General features: G+C 52.9%; 1 protein-coding gene across 2 annotated transcripts; it reads right to left on the reverse strand.

Annotated features, from left to right (window-relative positions):
• Positions 1-246: 246 nt before the first annotated feature.
• On the reverse strand, positions 247-10,527 carry ANKRD54 (ankyrin repeat domain 54). Of its 2 annotated transcripts, none has more exons than XM_032836625.1 (8): positions 10,087-10,527; positions 8,828-8,875; positions 3,958-4,056; positions 2,175-2,246; positions 1,632-1,679; positions 1,431-1,555; positions 1,103-1,210; positions 247-719 (listed from the first exon to the last, which is right to left on the reverse strand). In XM_032836625.1, exons 1-8 carry the CDS (start codon positions 10,409-10,411, stop codon positions 645-647), a joined length of 900 nt encoding a protein of 299 aa, XP_032692516.1. In that variant the 5' UTR covers positions 10,412-10,527; the 3' UTR covers positions 247-644. The 2 variants fall into 2 exon arrangements, with proteins under 2 accessions (XP_032692516.1, XP_032692517.1); XM_032836626.1 differs by having other exon boundaries at positions 3,958-4,051; positions 10,087-10,200.
• Between the last annotated feature and the right edge of the window lie 584 nt (positions 10,528-11,111).

Consider the following 11,111-nt stretch of genomic DNA (forward strand, 5'->3'; position numbering starts at 1 on the left):
CTTCAGAATGGCCCGCCTCACCCTCCCTCCGGGTATTTTAACGACTGGGCAAAAGAGTCTGGGCCTTTTCTGCTTTGGGTTCCGCAGGGTCCTTCCTAACCCTGTGTTTCTGAGGTCTTGGCTTCAGCAACCCTCCGTTCTGCCCGGAGAAACTCACTGCGACGTCTCCTTGAAAGGCAGGTGACAAGCCTCGGTCTAAGTGCTGGGGAGGGGTGTGGGGCCGGCCAAGATGCCCCCAAAGATGCCCACCTTCAGCCCACACCCTGCTGGCTACAACAAGCCCCTGGCCGGGAAAGGGACGTAGAGAAGGGTCTGGGGCTACCTGAGGGGGCCGGGGAGGCTGCGAGACAGGTGGGGCTGGCTGGGCCGGTGTACGTGGGCCGGCCCTGAGTGGCTGCAGTGCTGTGGGAGCAGAGGAAGAAGCTGGGGGGCTGTGGTCCCGGCCCACGGAGATGGTAGAGGCCGTGGCTGGGAGAGGCTCTGCAGTCGGCGAGAGCATCTGTGGCCCGGAGCATCTGGGCGCGAGGGCCTCACCACAGAAGTGCAGCTCCAAAGTCCCAGGCGTTGGGCTTTTTCTTGGTACTGAGAGAGCGGTGCGGGCAGGGGCAGGCAGCAGCCGAGCGGGACGGCGGGGGGCTCTCTTGCTACCTCTTCTCCATGTTCTGCATCTGCAAGCTGAGGGATGTGAAGCTGGCCAGGAGGTCGGTCACTTCATCCACCTGTGGGACAAAAACCAGCGCCCCGTCACAGGTGCCACAACAGGCCCAGGTGTCTCGGCCCCCAGATCCCCACCCCAGTGCCACCGACATGGAGGGTAGGTACGGTCTTCCCTCCCAGGGCACGTGGCGGCTTCACCATGGACTACGGAACAGCCGTCCGACCGATGATCCTTGACTCCAGGGTCTCAGCCTGCCCCAGAGAGAAGAGCCACGGGGCACGAGGAGCTTCAAAGGTGGTGGACAGAGGCTTTGGGGTCCACAGCGGGCTGCGACCCTGCAGCCACGGCCTCTCTCTGCACGAGCGGCTGGCTGTGTCACAGCAGAGAGGGACTGGCCCCGAGCTCCTGCCAGGTCCCAGGCCCAGCCAGGCGGCTGGCGCTCACCTGCTCTTTGGTGCTCGTCATCTGGAGGCGGGTGCAGAGGTCGTCCAGCCGTTCCCGCTGCTCGTGCCGCCCCAGGCGCTCCAGGTACTCCCTCAGCATCTGGATGATCTGGAACAAGGGGCGGGGCTGAGCTGCCCGGGTTCTAGCTAGGTGGCCCAGACGCCACATGGGATTGGTGGGAAGCAGCCGGGAGCCCTTGGGCTGGAGGCGGGCATGTCTGTGGTCCCGGCAGCCCCTGCCCCGGGCTTGTTTGCTGGTGTGTCTATGTTTGGGCAGATCCTGCGTGGGGCCGGTTTGCTGCCATTGGCTCGGCACGACGGACACTCACCTGCTTCACCTCCAGCCGCACGGCCTCCAGGCACTGCGAGTGGCCCTCCTGAAGGATGTCCAGCTTTGACTTGGCCAGGTGCAGGGGCGTGCGGCCAGCTCGGTCCAAGGCATCCACACGGGCCCCTGCAAGAGCGGGCTGAAGTCAGCACACGGGGCGTTGAGAGCAAGGGAGGAGAGCGAAGGGGAAGGGAGCACATACCTCCTCGTAGCAGGGTAGTGATGACAGGGACGTGGTTGGTGCAGGCCGCTGAGGAAGAAGAACGGGGCCATGAGAGTCCCGAACACCAGGGCTTGGGCCGGTGTGCCCATCAGAGGGAGGAGGACCGTGACTCCCGAGTGTGTCCGCTCCAGGTCATACCTCCAGAGACGGCATCACCAAAGCCTCCATGGGGCGGGCCCAACTCTCTCCCTGTACAGCTAGGGAGACTGAGGCTGGGAGATGGGACCCGCCTCACTGCCAGCCACAGTGTGGGGCAGCCGCAGGCTGCAGGTCTCACCTTCCCTAGCAGAGCCCCGCTGAGCCCCTGAGGTTGCTAAAGTAGCTGTGCTCAGGGCATGGCCCCCTGAGGACCCAAGGGGAAGGCCAGGGGACAGAGCGTGGGGGCAGGGCAGCCCCCGGGGGCTCAGGTTCTCCCCAGATGACAGGAGATCCTGCTGGGAGTTTGCAGGACCCCAGGCTCTCCAGCAGAGCAGCCCACCTGTGCTGCAAGAAGGGTGGGCTGGCAGCTTCCCAGGCACTTACCCAGGTGTAGCGGCGTGTTCCCCAGCCCGTCTCGCTGATTGGGATCAGCCCCATGGTCCAGGAGCAGCTGCACTGGAAACAGCAAAACCCACGAAGAGTTGCTGGAGGACTTCTACGGACTGGACACTAACCCCCATCCCGAACCTAGCTAAAGAGGCTTCCTCAAAGTGTGGGACACTGAACGCAACACGGTTCTCTACGTTGTTTTGTCCATTTCATTCAGTCGTTCATTCACTCGCTCACTTACTCCCTCACAGGGCTTATGTATAGGACCCTGAGGGCCAGACACTGAGGATTCCGGGACAGCCTTCAGGCCTATGCAGGACTGCGAAAGGACGGGGCTTTTAAGGGTTAAAGAAAGTTCTTTCAACAGCAGTGGCTGCTGGTAAAGGCTGTCAAGGACACTTTCTGCTCTTTCCACAGCCAAGTGCCACAGCGGGAATTACGCCAACAGCTGATGCTGATCATTGCCCTCCCCGAGTCTCTACGCCACCTCCAGGGTGGGCTGCAGCATTGCCTGGGCCATCAGCGCGACGGATGTGCAGGTAGACTAACGCGTATGACACGGCCAGGCTGGGCTGCACACCGAGTACAGAAACGCATGGGAGTCGTATCATAGACCTACATGTGCAAGCTCTAAGTCCAGCCTGTAGAAGCAAACAAGACTATATCTCCGTGGGGGCGCCTGGGTGGCTCAGTGGGTTAAAGCCTCTGCCTTCAGCTCAGGTCATGATTCCGGAGTCCCAGGATTGAGTCCTGCATCGGGCTCTCCGCTCAGCTGGGAGCCTGCTTCTCCCTCTCTCTCTCTGCCTGCCTCTCTGCCTACTTGTAATCTCTGTCTGTCAAATAAATAAAATCTTTAAAAAAAAATGAAGAAAGAAAAGAAAACACGGAAAAAGACATGAACAGGAACTTCACAAAAGAGGATATAAAAATGGCCAATATGTACACAAGAGACTACAAAAATGGCCAATACGTACATGTTTAACATTTGTTGCTACCAGAGAAACATCAATTAAAAACCACAAAAAGATGCCACCATGCTAGAATGGCTAAAATTAAAAAGACACAATACTGGGCTCCTGCATGGCTCAGTTGGTTAAGCAACTGCCTTCAGCTCAGGTCATGATCCCGGAGTCCTGGGATAGAGTCCCACATTGGACTCCCAGCTCCATGGAGAGCCTGCTTCCCCCACTGACCTTCTCCCCCTCATGCTCTCTCTCACTGTCTCTCTCTCAAATAAATAAATAAAATCTTAAAAAAAAAAAAAAAGACACAATACCAAGCGTCAGCAAGGCTGGGGAAAAATGTGGAACTCTTCCATTGCTGCTGGGAGTGTATACTGGGACAGTATACACACTTTTCCTTTCTTTCCTTTTCCTTTTCTTTCTTTCTTCTTTCTTTTTTTCCTTTTTTCTTTTTTTTTTTTAAGTAGGCCCTACACCCAACATGGGGCTTGAACTCATGACCTGGGGACCAAGAGTCTCATGCTCTACTGACTGAGCCGGCTGGGTGCTCCTGAAACTATTATCTTGATCTGGATGGCGGTAACATCAGCACACACATACAGAAAGGTCACTGTTTATAAGTTATACCACACGCAAAAAGGTCTTTGTAGCGGGACAGAGGTTTGTCCCGCTGGACACTTGGCACTGAGTAAATGCTGCCTGAATGTCTTGAAGGAGTGGCCGCAACCCTGGCGGTGTAGACAGATCTTCCCCCAGCACCCCTGCCTCGATGCTCCCCGTCCAGCCCCATTCCCTGCCCCGTGCCAAGGACTCACCGATCTGGTCGTTGCCATTGCAAGAGGCGAAGTGCAGAGCTGTGCGGCCCTTATCGTCAGCTGCACAGGGATCAGCGCCATCTTCCAGAAGCTGCTGCACTGACACCACCAAGACAGAGGGGCAGAGGGACAGAGAGGCAGTGTTAGCTAAGCAGCAGCTCCCAGGGCGGAAAGAAGGGTGCTCTGGGGTACTTCCGGGCTGGGCATCGATAAGCCAGGGGAGAGCTCATCCCCCCTGGATGCCGGCCTCACAGGAGATGCCAAGATAAGGGACTTGTTCTCCCGAAAGCACGACTGAGGACCACAGATTCTGGCTGCTCAAACTCTGTGTCTAGAGACAGAACATCATAGAAGGATCTTGGCCCTCGGAGTCAGGAATTCTAGAGTCACAGCAATCCCTAGCACGGACTCTGGCCGCACATCCATTTGGATACGCATCCATTCCAGCTGGACACAGCTGCCCGAGCTGTTGGGGAATGCTGCCTTCGCTCCCGGGAGGTGGCCCTCCGGAGTGGCGGGAGCACAGACGTGGAGCTGCACGGACTAAGTCCCAGGCGAAGCTGAGTAACGAAGAAAGGAGTACATTGCTGACAGCACGGGGCTGTAGAAAGAGCTGAGCTGGGAGTCGGAAGGCCTGAATTTGGGTCCCAATTCACCGCAAATGGGAATAATCGCCAATCTCCAGAGCTGGTCTGATGAGAATAATGGATGTGAAATGCCTTCTTTGCAAAACACGGAGCCATTATGAACCACAAGCCATTACGTGCCACACGCATACGCCCAGCTGAAATGTAGAAATTGCTGCATTTTAGAGCAACCGCCAGTTTACCCAGTTTAGCCTCTGCCGGCAAACCTCTCAAGGACTCCAGACAAAGCCCAGAATCTCTTCCTCCTCTTCCTCTTCAGGCTCAGATAGCCACTCCAGCTCCCATGTCTCCTCAGGGCCCTGTTTGCCCTGCTCCTCTAATGTGAACACGCTGGGCCATTCTAGAACATTGAGGAGTACACTGAACACCAGCCTGGCACCGGGCACCATCTGCTAAGCCCCTCGCCTACCCAGCCAGGCATCGCGTCCCATTCTGGGAGGTGCCCCAGGTGCCCTCACCCAGCTACCAGGAAGCAAAACTGGGAAAGAAACCCAGGCTTCCCTGGCTTCTCCGGCTCCAGAACTTCCGCCTCTCCCACTAAATACATCAGTGTTTCTGGGGGTTTTGTTTTAGAAAAATGGTATCACTTCACATTCTTTTTCTCCAATTATATTGCACATTTTTTTTGTTTATCTTACTTAATACCCAGGATCGAGATCAGACTTGTTCAGCTCCATGAACACTGTTGACACATTGACTGAAGAAATGAACGAAGGTGGCAGGAACAGGTTTATGAGAGTAGAAGGAAAGAATGTACCAGTCAGCCTGGTACATTCGCCAAGAGATAGCCAGCCAGAGAGAACAGACAAAGCTAAAAGAGTCCGTTCTCTTCTATGATTTGTACAGTTACAGTCTTCTTGGAAATCACTAGAGGCAGCATCTGTCAGAAGTCATCAAAATATACATACCTTTTGATGTGATAACCCCATACCTGGGAAATTCTCTTAAAAATGAAAAACTGGGGGGCGCCTGGGTGGCTCAATGGGTTAAGCCGCTGCCTTCAGCTCAGGTCATGATCTCAGGGTCCTGGGATCGAGTCCCGCATTGGGCTCTCTGCTCGGCAGGGAGCCTGCTTCCCTCTCTCTCTCTCTCTGCCTGCCTCTCTGTCTACTTGTGATCTCTCTCTGTCAAATAAATAAATAAAATATTTTTAAAAAAATGAAAAACTGGGGCTCAGTTGGTCAAGTGTCTGACTCTTGATTTCAGCTCAGGTCGTGATCTCAGGGTTATGAGATCGAGCCCCGTGTCAGCCTTTGTGCTGGGCATGGAACCTGCTTAAGATTCTCTCTCTCTCAAAAAAAAAAAAAAGATTCCCTCTCTCCCCTTTCCCTCTGCCCTCCCCAACTCAAAAGAGAAACCACTATGCAAATATATGACTAGCTAAATAATTCTTTCTTTGTTCCTCTGAAGGCACAGTGGGCTTCCATTACAAATTGTGGCTATTCCTGGACAATGGAATTATAAGGTAATTCCTGCTTTTTACCTTATAAGCTTAAAAAAAATCATACAGCCATGTATTCTTTCTGTCAATAGGGGAAAAAAACACATTTCCCTTTTGAAAAAAATGAATGGTTACAAAGACTATGAAGTCACATGGGATATAAAATTGAGTATCTGGCACGGTTTGCAAGCCCATAAAGAAAATTTCTCTGCATAGGAAAAAGGACTAGAAAGACAGCAATATATTTACAGAGATTCGTTCCTCTGCTGATTATGGATGTTTTTATTGCATATTTCCCTCATCTCCCAAACATTTTAAATGTATATAATTTTCATGTATATGAAAATAGGTTATGATTAACAACAGCAGAGCATCAATTTTATGTCCAATATGACTGCTCAGCTACACCAAAAACCCAACAAACGTGCAGAGAAGGAAAAGGAAATGCAAACCATAAGAGAAAAAGAGTACAGGCGAACCCCACAGCCAGGGTCACCGTCAGTCTTGCAAGAACCTGGTCAATCTGAGAGCCATTTAGATGTGGACACGGGTGTGTTAGAGACTCTGACCGGAACATGAAGGCATTTCTGTCAAAACACTGAAACCACCGCATGAGTATCTGATTCAGGATGAACTAGGCTTTCTGTGGAAGGGAAATAGAATTCAAATATTCTCCGGCCACACACCAGAGATATTCAAAGGAGAATACTTATCATTTTTCTTTGAAAAACTATCTAGGTTGCTGCTCAAATATTCCAAAATATTAAAGTTCACGGAAAAGAGACCAAAGTGAAGAGAGCTGGAAAGCCCTCCAGTTCCCAGGCCTCCTCACTGTGCGTGCTATGCCAGGGGTAAAGGAACCATTTTTTTTTTTTCTTAAAGATTTTATTTATTTATTTGACACAGAGAGAGAGAGAGCACAAGTAGGCAGAGAGGCAGGCAGAGAGAGAGAGGAGGAAGCAGGCTCCCTGCTGAGCAGAGAGCCCGATGTGGGGCTCGATCCCAGGACCCTGAGATCATGACCTGAGCCGAAGGCAGAGGCTTAACCCACTGAGCCACCCAGGCGCCCCTAAAGGAAACATTTTAAGGCCCACAGTCTAACACCCAGCTCCCTGAGGTCAATGACTTCCTCTCCACACAGGCTGTAAATGGGCTTTCTGATCCCACGGCTCTCAAGCAATGCTCATATCTTCTCTGTTGACCGCAGTGCACCACCACCACCACCAAAACAGAATGATGTCCACTTGAGGTAGGTAGGCTCACGGCCGCCAAGATGTCAGGCCCTAATCCTCAGAGTTTATTGGACGTGTTACCTTATGCAGCAAAAAAGACTTTGCAGATATGAATAAGGTTAGGGGCCTTGAGACAGAAAGATTATCCTGGATTATTCAGGCCCAAACTAATCACGTGAGTCCTTAAAATCAGAGTACCTTTCCCTGCCGTGTGAACCAGAGAGACAGCAGTGAGAAGACTCGGTCCACTGTTGCTGACTTTGAAGACGGAGGGAGAAGACTATGAGCCAAGGATGTGGGTGGCCCCTAGAAGCGGGAAAAGACAGGGAAACAGAGTCTCCCCTAGGGCTTTAAGAAAGAAATGCAGCTCTGCTGACACCTTGCTTTCAGCATGGTGAGACCTGTGTTGGATTTCTGACTTCCAGAATTATGTGCTAAGAAATCTGTGTTGTTGGGGCACCTGGGTGGGTCAGTTAGTTGAGTGTCTGCCTTTGGTTCAGGTCATGATCCCATGGTCCTGGGATCAAGCCCCACATCAGGCTCCTTGCTCGGTGGGGAGCCTGCTTCTCCCTCTTCCTCTGCCTGCCATTCCCCTTGCTTGTGCTCTCTCTCTCTGTCAAATAAATAGATAAAATCTTTAAAAAAAAAATCTGGGGGCACCTGGGTGGCTCATTGGGTTAAGCCTCTGCCTTCGGCTCAGGTCATGATCTCAGGGTCCTGGGATTGAGGCCCGAATTGGGCTCTCTCCTCAGCAGGGAGACTGCTTCCCCCTCTCTCTCTGTCTGCCTGTCTGCCTACTTGTGATCTCTCTCTCACTGTCAAATAAATAAGTGAAATCTTTAAAAAACAATCTGTGTTGTTAAAAAATAATAATAATAATAATTAAAAAAAAAGAAATTTGTGTTGTTTTAAACCACTATGTTTGTGGTAATTTGTCGCAGCAGCCCTAGAAAACTAACACGTGGATAAAATTACAAGCTTTCCCCTAGAACTTGTCCTTGTACCTCTGATGCTGCTACTGTCCTGTCAGCAATGAATGCAGGGGAGCAACAACAAAAAACCAGAGTGGCGTCCTGCTGGGAGCCCCTCCCATGCCTTTCCGAGGTTCCATCAACTAAATAAGTTTGAGAACCACTGACCCAACTACCATAAGGCCTCGGCTGAGCAGTTGAGGGTGGTGGCTCGGTTCCGATGGTGGCCTGGCCGGCAGCTAAAGCTGACTGTCCATTCCCAGTAACTGGAAGTTCTAAAAAGCTCCTACTCTGCCAGGGATACAAAAGCAGACATGGTCCCAGCAGCAGGGAGCCCACAGAGTGATCAACACTATGACATCAGGAAGTTCCAGGTGACAGAGAGGCATGGAAAGAGTAAGCATCCAAGCCAGACTTATCTTTTGCGAGATGATCATAGTTACAGAATATATACAGTAAGCCTAGCCCACAGGGTGAGCGGGTTATACTGAACTCAAGCACTCTCTTCCCAGGGATGGGTCGCCCAGATTTTGCTTTCCCTAACCAGCCCACAGAGCTAGACCTGCTTTGCACACTCACCTGTTTCCACATCATTGGCGTTGGCCGAGTCCCTCAGCCTCTTCAGAGCTGTGAAGAGAGGAAAAGAGTTCCAATTAAAAACAAAACAGTCATGATGAAGCTGAAAGTGGGTGACTGCCTAGTTAAGCCATAGTTCACCCATGACAGCATCTAAAGGGAAAGAAAGGCACCAGGATGCGAAACACTGGGAACAAGGGAAATGTGGCAGGGCTAGTGCAAAAAGCCACATTCTGTAGCAAATCCTTCAAGGCCTTTGGAGCCAGATCTTGGCTCTGCCACTTATAGTAGCTGGGCGACCTTGAGCAAAGAGAACGAACATCCTGGGCCCCAGGTTTATCATCTGAAGAAAAAAATACAGTGGACACACAAGAGCAGGAGTTTGAGTCTGGCAGGGGTGGGTTCTGATTCCATCACAGCCACTTACTAGCTATGTGACCTGGAGCAGGGCAATCGCTCCCAGCCTCAGTTTCCTCTTCTATATAATGGAAACAGTATGGGGCTCCCACTGAGTTATTGTGATGATTAGAAATGATCATAAATGGGGGCGCCTGGGTGGCTCAGTGGGTTAAGCCTCCGCCTTCCGCTCAGGTCATGATCTCAGGGTCCTGGGATCGAGCCCCACATCGGGCTCTCTGCTCAGCAGGGAGCCTGCTTCTCCTTCTCTCTCTCTGCCTGCCTCTCTGCCTACTTGTGATCTCTCTCTGTCAAATAAATAAATAAATAAATAAATAAAATCTTTAAAAAAAAAAGAAAAGAAATGATCACAAATGTCCCAACAGTGTTTGGGACAACCAAAGCAGAATAATCGCTACGGATTCGTCTCCTTACTTAACTCTGGCAACATCCCTGTATGGTACTCATTTACAGACGAGAAAACGAAGGCTGAAAGGTTCTACGGTTCGCCTAAGGCTTCAACGAGGTAGGGGAGTCCAGTCTCAGCCTGTGCATTTAAACAAGTTGGTGGAACTTGGCTATAGACTCTGGCCTCCCCTCTCTGATAATAAAAGTATTCGCCAGTACCCCCCCCCTTTTTTTTAATCTACTGATAAACGCCTGGAGTCATGAAAAGTTTCTATCCAGGAATGACCAAGTGCTTCAAGACCGTCCCTTTCACATTCGCGGTCCTTAGCCGCTCTCCAGCCTGATGGCTCCTACAAGGAGACTCAGGGGTCGCCATGGGCCGGGAGCTCAGCCGTCCGAGGACCGGGTCCCGAGGGGTTGGGGGAGGTCCGGGCCCCGCCTCCCGCCGCGCTCCTCACCGTGCACCTCCTTGCCCGTGGGCCCGAGCCGGCGGTGGGGCCTGGCGGCGCGCCTCAGCCGGCTGGCGGGGATCTTACAACGCAGCTCATCGCGGGGTTCCGCGTCCTGCTGCCACAGGACATGGAGGTAGCGCAGCGGGGACTGGGCCCCGCCGGACGCCCGGCCCGGGAGGCCCGCGCCGCCGCCCAGCGCGGACCCGAAGTCCGCGAAGGAAAAGAGGCCCTCGGGGCCTGTCAGCGGCTCCGGCGCCACGGCGCACTCGCCCTCCGAACTCGAGTGGCCCGAGCGCGGTTCCTCGTCCGCGCCCCCGGCAGCGGCTGCCATGGCAACGGCTCTGCGCGGGTCTGGCCGCCGGAGCCTCGTTCCCGACCGACCAACGACCCGCTCCCTCCGCCCTAAGCCTTGCTGTCAGCGGGCGGGCGGGCGGGTCCGGCCTGCAACCACGGCAACGGAGCGGGGGGCGGGCTCCCGTCGCCAACAGCCAACCGGGCACAGCTGGGGCTAGAGAATTGGTTTCCGGCAGCATGATTGACGGACACAAAAGCCAGTCACAAGCTTGGACAGCCCACGCTCTCGCCGTACGTCCCCACCGGAGCCAATAAAACAGTCAAGTTTAGGCCACTCTCTTGCTCTTCCCCCACTACCCATTTCCCCCGCCGGCTCCTGGGAAAGATAACGGGCAGATGCTTTAACCAATCACTTTAAGACGATCTGCAGCCAATCACTAAGGAAAACGAAGAAGCCGCACTCTAGGGATAAGAACAGATACATTTTAAATCAGTGAACATAAAAAAGGACTTCCTGGTGGGAAGTGCATAGTGTGAGTAAGAAAGTGAGAATGTGTTAAAACTTGGGGCTCTGCCGCAATTTGAGGAGTAATAGCTTCCACATGCGAAAGATCCCTTTAGTTAGGGTCCTCTCGGTAACCCTGGCGTTGATCACTGACTTACGAAGAAGTGTAATTCAGCGTCATTGCCCCACAGAGACAACGAGCCAGGTGTCTATGTGTTACGTTCCGGGCGCA

This window comes from Lontra canadensis, unplaced genomic scaffold (genome assembly GCF_010015895.1).
Source record: "Lontra canadensis isolate GAN:19392208 unplaced genomic scaffold, GSC_riverotter_1.0 scaffold93, whole genome shotgun sequence".
NCBI lineage: Eukaryota > Metazoa > Chordata > Mammalia > Carnivora > Mustelidae > Lontra > Lontra canadensis.